The sequence below is a fragment of the Tigriopus californicus genome, chromosome 7 (assembly GCF_007210705.1).
Source record: "Tigriopus californicus strain San Diego chromosome 7, Tcal_SD_v2.1, whole genome shotgun sequence".
Classification (NCBI taxonomy): domain Eukaryota; kingdom Metazoa; phylum Arthropoda; class Copepoda; order Harpacticoida; family Harpacticidae; genus Tigriopus; species Tigriopus californicus.
Genome location: NC_081446.1, coordinates 998,606 through 1,005,150, shown reverse-complemented (window position 1 = coordinate 1,005,150; position 6,545 = coordinate 998,606). Strand labels below are relative to the sequence as shown.

Here is a 6,545-nt window from a genome sequence, read left to right as displayed (position 1 = left end):
AGTCTTAATTAAATGAAAATGTATCAAGTAAATCAAAATCTGACAAAATATTATCGAAAAAAATCCAATCATAAGAAATCCAATCCGGGTCCAAAAACGGACGATTGAGAACAGGACCAATAAATGGGAAGGCCCTTCGTACTTTATATCCTACACTATGGCACACGTGTTCGTTAAGGCGTCAAGAATTCCATCTTTGACTTAATCAAGGCCCAATATCTTTGTACTGTGGGCATCACACCTGCAGAGGATCGATAATAAGATGCGCCTTGATGAGGGCTATGTTCTCCAAGCGTGGATCGCTTTCCATGAGGGCTTTCCGAAGTTGAGCCGCATTCCTCACGGACGTCAGAAGCAAAACGTCAATACGGATCGATGGAGGGAGCAAATCGATGGTGGGGGACCAACAATCCATTTTTAGGGTGTTCCACTCTGAAAGGAGAACAGAACTGAATAGGAGCGCCCGGGAAATCCGAGAGAAAAGTGTTCCATATTGGAACACGATGGAGCTCGCCATCGATCGATGGGAATGAAGGCGAAGTATGCTTAGAAGTGGCTGAATAAAGCACTATGTATAGACAAATGTATTCGATTTGAAATTGTGAAGTAGCGGAGTGCACAATGATTTTAAGGCTTTTGCTTTGTTACTGGAACACTACTATATTTTATATTGCAGTATTGCATGTTGCTTTAAAAATGGATCGTTAAGATGTTAATCATTAAATCACAACATTCAATGCACTTACTATAAGTTAACCTTAAGCCATTAGATATTAGACATGAATTGTCAATATGATTTGAATGACCGAATGAGTACACTTTTTGAGAGCTCATCGCTAACAAATATCGAAGGAATTTCGAATTTCGAGTAATTTGCACGCTATGGATATTCGACAAAAAGCAGCTCTTCGGGTAGCATTTTATGGCTGGGTCAATGAATATCTTTTTCTTAAACGGTTCTTTGATTTACAAAAATTATCGATTTCGTATCAAACTGCTCTTGTATGTATCAAGTGCGTCACCCTGGACCTTACGGTGAGTGGATTACGTGGAAAACGAAAACAAACGTGAAGAGCTGGATGGAAGCAAAATTTGAACGACATTTTGCACCGTACGTAATCCTGGTTTTATCCTTTTGGATAACAGCATCCTGGGCCCAAGAGACCCTAAAACCTTCATCAACCCAAAACGCTCAAATTTCGGGTAAGATTTGCCTTTGGCATTACAATGAAATCAATGGTTCTGCTATGGCGTCGACTTACCTTGTTTTCTCAAATGAATTGATGTACAGCGTGACTACAATCAATAGGGCAAGATTTAAGCCGAAATGAAATGGGTCATAAATGGATATTTTAATGAAAAAAAAAACATTTGGAATTTATGAAATGGGTGTATTGAGTTGATAAAAAACCGTCCACGAGATTTGCTGGTTGTTGATAATTTAGAGTGTTAGCATGGCTGTGGGGCCAAACGATATCAAATGACGAGTAAATCTGTACTCTGAGCATAATCATGTCTTTTTGTGTCCTTGCAAAGCAGACTCGGATACCATCTCAGACCCGCCCCATCACGTGATCCTCTGTCGTCATTGTGGGCGTGACACGGCCGACCCGTCGTATTTGGTCACTCATCAGGCCTACCTATCGTCGCCTTTTGATCATTTTGGCCACCAAAAGAACTACTCATCCATTTTTGGCCAAGAAAATATTCCTTTGCAAAGACTGATCAATCCTTCCGGCGCCGAATTTGACGTGGTCATTTTGAAAAAGGCAGGTTGTTCAGGCCAAGCTCAGGTTAATATTAGAATTATTGGCCAGTTGTCTGGATCAATGCACTAATCACTTCTCAATTTGCAGTGGTCCTCCCAAGCGACGTGGTTTCCTGGATATTCTTGGCGGGTTTGCGTGTGTCCTCAGTGTAAAAGTCATTTGGGATGGATGTTTGAGCCCACGGAGGTTGTTCAAGACGTGCTAGACAAACCCTCTGACCAAGGCTTTTACGCCCTCATTGCTGATAAACTCATCGACGAAGCTTGTAAGTAATCGAATTATATCGACCTTGATTTAACGAATAGGATGATTAATCTCGTTGCGATGTTAGTTTGAAAACCAGTACTGCTGAGTTAGATTACTGTTTATATACTCATGTCACGTTACTACTGATGACAATTACTAGCTTGAAAAACCGTGATCAAAAAGCTGTGCAATAGTTCGGTTCGCAATCTGTCGACTGAGGAAGCTTAGAGAACTCTGCTTCCATCTAGCATGATATGAGCAAAGACAGTCAGGGTTGAAAATTTTTTTTGCTGTTAGCTTCTATGCGGGTGTGCTTGATTTTAAATCTAGTTGCATTTGCTACGTTATTGTTTCCATCTTTTCAATGAAACTCCGTTGAACTGGAGGACTGATTCAGTGCAGTTGTCAAGCAAGGACAATCCATATTTGGCTTGAGCATGATGCATCAAATTGCCAAAGCCTCCACATTTCCACGCCCTAACGCATAGACTTCGAACAGGGAAGTTTTACGGGCTTGACAATGTCTAATACTGCTTTTTCTTCATGACTGTTACGACATTGTTTCAAACCTTCAGCAATCATTACCCATGAACCACTGGAATATGGACGGGGATGGTGAGGTTGAAAATTAGCAACTCCAATTCAAGTCAATGAATTAAATTCTTCGTCAAATAAGGCTGGCCCCAGAACCCTGCGATTGCGTATTTCAAATGTCAGCTCAATCAAACGACTGGGTCAGAAGTTATGCCTTCTCAAAGTGCAGTACATAACAGAGCACAGAATGAATGGCTTAGCCCTCTTCTGGTAATCAATTACCACAAGAGGGCTAGTTCGTTCATTCATTGAAGAGCTTTGTAGTGCCTTTTGAGACGGCATAACTTTTGATCCAGTCGCTCGATCAAGCTGAAAATTAAAATGAGTAATTTTTGTAGCCTGGGATCATTCTCATTTGAAGAAGAACATAACGCATTAACTCAATCGCGAAAAGCTAATTCCCAAACCAAGCGTCCCCGTCCATATTCCAGTTGTTCATGCATTACCTTATCACTCCAATCTTGACTCCTCAAAGCGTAGCCCTCATACGCTACTCGATATATGTTTTACGTTCTACACTCCAGAGGGCGCTTTGTCATTCAGCCTCCACCAAATAAAGGGCCGATTGGGCCAATTCCTTGTTATTGAATTATAATGCGTTTTTGTGGTTTTTGACCAATTCTATCAAAATCTTATTTTCAATTAGTGCCTCGGGTCACATAATGTCCGGAAAATAAATTGCGTTCAAGGCAAGGCAAGAGCAGTTTGTGTAGCAATCTGCCGTGCCTCTTCCCGTTTTCTTTGGGCCGTGTGACGTTGCAAACAAGGGCCCTTATTGTGAATATATTGTGAATATATTTTGAACAATTACGCCAAGATTAAATGCCAATGCTCATTGTTGAAAAATGTTGACACGAAGGCTTCAAATGTTACGCGTTAGGACTGCTTGAAGCACAAGACACATTTTCTATAGAGAAGTATGGTCTTGATGGGGAAAAACGATACGATATTGGTCATCTAAACCTTAATAAAAGTTAACTTGTAACGCCATTGCATGTTTTTCGAGTAACGGTTGTGTAACGAATTAGTATTTTTTAATTTAATTTGTTCCTTTTATTGAGAAACGACTAATGCCCTGGATTTTTGCGATATGAATTCTTAGCAAAATAAAGTACAAGGTCATACACAAGAATGCGTCATAATTTGATGGCAACAGGAAATGTCAATTCTCAAAAACCTAGCCGTTCCAACTCTTCGTTGTTATTCTTGTAAAAAAAAGCCAAATGCTTTCTTTCAGACGCGTCCACGTTGCTCACCAAATCTCATTCATTAAAAAACTAAAGATCATGTCTTCCAACCTATCCGCTGAACAGGAGGCATTCCTCAAGGAATGCGAACTGGAGTTCGCTTCGCGATACACCGATAAAGACAAAGAGTTCGTCCAATTTCAAAAGGCTCCGAAGATGCCTCCTCCGTGTGTTTATCCTTGGAGCTCCTCTGTTCCATTCGTCCCCACCGGCCGACGTGGCGATGATAATCGGGATCACCAACGCCGCGATCAACATCGCCGCGACCGCAAGCACCACGGACACGACGATCGTGATCGGTACTACCAACACAAGTAAAATAATGTATGGGATGATTGTTGCCAATAATCATTTTGATCAGAAGACATCGGAGGACGAACTTATTATAAAAGCGAAAGAGACTATTTTTTTTCTAGTTTATTCCACCAGCTTTAGTAGTAATAATAGCATTGTAGTAATAATTGACAAAAATGTACAGTGGTAGTAGTAGTAATAATAATATCTACATCATTTTTTCTTGCTTGGTAAGCGAGCAGAAAGTGGAGGAGGAGGAGGAGGAGGAGGATGATTCGAGGGGATTTCCTTGTTCTTGGATGGGAATTCAGGACCCCTCCACCAAGAGGTCTAGGATGATGCGGACAAACACGGGGAGGAAGATGCGGATGCTCTTGAAACCTCTTCTTCAGAAGTGGTTTTAGATGAGTGGCGGCGGGCGGGGTCGCTCTTCACCGACCCACCTCGAGAATCACGAGGTCGACCCGTGAAAGCGATGAGGTGCGGGTTGTTCGGCTAGTACACGAACGGGTTGGGGGCAAGATAGAAACGTGTCGCTTGGGACGATTGGCCCAGGGCAACGAACGCAGATTTCCTAATCGCGCTCGAGGATGTGGGGCCGAGTCAATTGAAAGGAAAGAAAGAGGCCCTTCTGATCCCGGCGGATAGAAACGTTCGGATCGAGTGGTTGCCCGGAAATACCAACAACACCTAAATGATCTTCTTCTTAAAACTCGGCCTGACCGGGAAAGAATAATTCCAGAGCAGGGGGCAAATGGATATAATAAAGTTATTAAGAGCGGAGTGTGGGTGCTAGAATGCGAAGGAAACAGGGCGGAGCAGAGCCCCAAAGGGGTTGACGTGGAACATGGGAAGGGGAGGCGTAGCATAAGAAATTCATCTTGCATCCTATGGGAGTTGTGGCGAGTTCATTCGAGGTTCACCAGTCAATGACGGCCTTTTTCTGAATCTATGTCGGATCCGGCCTCGATCATGAGACCGCTCGTTACTTAGAGTTCTCACTGTTTACTTCACGCACTAAAAGAAAGAACCAAGCGAGTCAGTTCTCTCCGGCACCACCAAGAGCACAAGAGTACTGGTGGGGTGGCATCGACAGATGGGCATTCAGATGACTTCTTAACTACCAGACTGACGGACGGCGGGGCGGGTCAGTTGGTCAGTCGGCAAGTCATTAGCTCGATACCGCTCGAGGCGCTAGCTCAGAGGCTAGCGGCGCACAACGGTGGTTCACGGGCAGAAGTGGCGACGATATGAAGCTCCTGGAGATTGAGCCTTTCTTCTTTAAAGGAGGAGTTTTGGGGGTTTGGGGGGAATGGATTAGAGCTTGAGCTCGTTGGCAATCTTGGAAGCGATGTTCTTGAATCCGATCGAAGTGCCGGAGATTCGCTTGAAACGCACGCCATTGAGCGAGAGTCTGGGCAGTTTGCACACTTCAATCTCCCATTGAACCAATGAATCCGTGTTGGGATCTCCGTGCACGCAGAGGAGAAGGAAACGCTCCCGTTGCTCGTAGTCGCAATTATTGGCATCCAACACCTAGAATGGTAATCAATCAATCATCACGAGATGTGATCCGCCGAATGGGGGGATTTGAGCCGGGAAAGGTTCGCAATTTATTTACCTTCTTAATCTCCGACATGATTTCGTTTGGGTCTCTGGACGAGGTCGTCTTCATGCTCCACGTGAATCGCAAAGAGCGAGGCTTGATTTCACCACTTTCGTTGACCACATTGCTGGAAATGAATAAATCGGGAACTATTGTGAACGGTGGTCTTCAATCGGGATGCTCAGGTCAGTTGGAATGATTCCCGAAGACCCATTGGGGACATGCGGCACATGCGATTGAACAATATTTGTACAAGGAAAAACATTGAGATAGATATGAGTACGTATAACGTCGGCGGCCAGGTGGAGTTAGATTATTCAAAGATTATCATATTCCTCGTCCCAAATCACAGGGTTAGATTAGTGGTCCGAGGGAACCACCAAGAGATCATGTGAATACGTCATCAGAAAGATCGATTTCTCATTGCATCCAGCAACCAAAATAAATTAAAGTCAACTCCTCTTCAACCCCTCAACCTTTAGAGATCAATCTCAATCCGACATAGCGCGCGGAAGATGAAATCCAGTTGGAATGCCCCTCGTAGCCCCACACACCCCCAAATTCAATTCAAGACACAAACAGTCATGAGTCATGAGAATGACCATCCAACCCGAGACTCGTCAGTGAGCATGCTAATTCAAGTTGAACATTGCCATTCAAACATCAGGGTACGGACAGAACACTCAAGTTACCTGTTCACTCCTGGGGTTGGATGGTGGTTGAGACTTGGACTGTCGAAGCGAACAAGCAGGATGCGAGCAACACACAGAGAGAAATAGAGAGCAAAAA

General features: G+C 43.7%; 3 protein-coding genes across 15 annotated transcripts in view; 1 reads left to right on the top strand and 2 right to left on the bottom strand.

Annotated features, from left to right (window-relative positions):
- The window catches only part of LOC131883558 (EKC/KEOPS complex subunit Tprkb-like), a 2,349-nt gene extending 803 nt beyond the window's left edge, over positions 1 to 1,546 (bottom strand). The window contains exons 1-2 of one of the 2 annotated variants that reach the window (XM_059231062.1): positions 1,263 to 1,546; positions 242 to 432 (exon numbers count right to left, since the gene is read on the bottom strand). In XM_059231062.1, the coding sequence (XP_059087045.1) occupies positions 242 to 415 (174 nt within the window). In that variant the 5' untranslated portion in view covers positions 416 to 432; positions 1,263 to 1,546. Of the gene's footprint in view, positions 1 to 241; positions 620 to 1,262 lie in introns of those variants that run through there. The other variant, XM_059231061.1, reaches the window with a different exon arrangement.
- Positions 1,030 to 4,029, top strand: LOC131883557 (uncharacterized). The gene is made up of 4 exons (XM_059231060.1): positions 1,030 to 1,203; positions 1,540 to 1,793; positions 1,857 to 2,034; positions 3,847 to 4,029. Exons 1-4 carry the CDS (start codon positions 1,080 to 1,082, stop codon positions 3,888 to 3,890), a joined length of 600 nt encoding a protein of 199 aa, XP_059087043.1. The 5' UTR covers positions 1,030 to 1,079; the 3' UTR covers positions 3,891 to 4,029.
- Positions 4,030 to 4,961: 932 nt separating this feature from the next.
- Positions 4,962 to 6,545, bottom strand: part of LOC131883549 (MAP/microtubule affinity-regulating kinase 3-like) — a 31,466-nt gene continuing 29,882 nt past the window's right edge. For 8 of the 12 annotated variants that reach the window (XM_059231051.1, XM_059231039.1, XM_059231042.1 and 5 more), the window contains 3 exons: positions 6,449 to 6,487; positions 5,772 to 5,883; positions 4,962 to 5,686 (listed from right to left, as the gene is read on the bottom strand). In XM_059231051.1, coding sequence (XP_059087034.1) covers positions 5,468 to 5,686; positions 5,772 to 5,883; positions 6,449 to 6,487 — 370 coding nt within the window. In that variant the 3' untranslated portion in view covers positions 4,962 to 5,467. The remainder of the gene's footprint in view (positions 5,687 to 5,771; positions 5,884 to 6,448; positions 6,488 to 6,545) is intronic. The other 4 variants (XM_059231041.1, XM_059231045.1, XM_059231047.1 and 1 more) reach the window with 1 other exon arrangement.

Excerpts from the sequence above, each read along its gene's own strand:
- LOC131883557 (XM_059231060.1), top strand. The coding sequence starts at position 1,080 with ATGGAAGCAAAATTTGAACGACATTTTGCACCGTACGTAATCCTGGTT. Across the intron at positions 1,204-1,539 it reads CCAAAACGCTCAAATTTCGG|ACTCGGATACCATCTCAGAC; the intron begins GTAAGATTTGCC and ends CTTGCAAAGCAG. Across the intron at positions 2,035-3,846 it reads TAAACTCATCGACGAAGCTT|ACGCGTCCACGTTGCTCACC; the intron begins GTAAGTAATCGA and ends GCTTTCTTTCAG.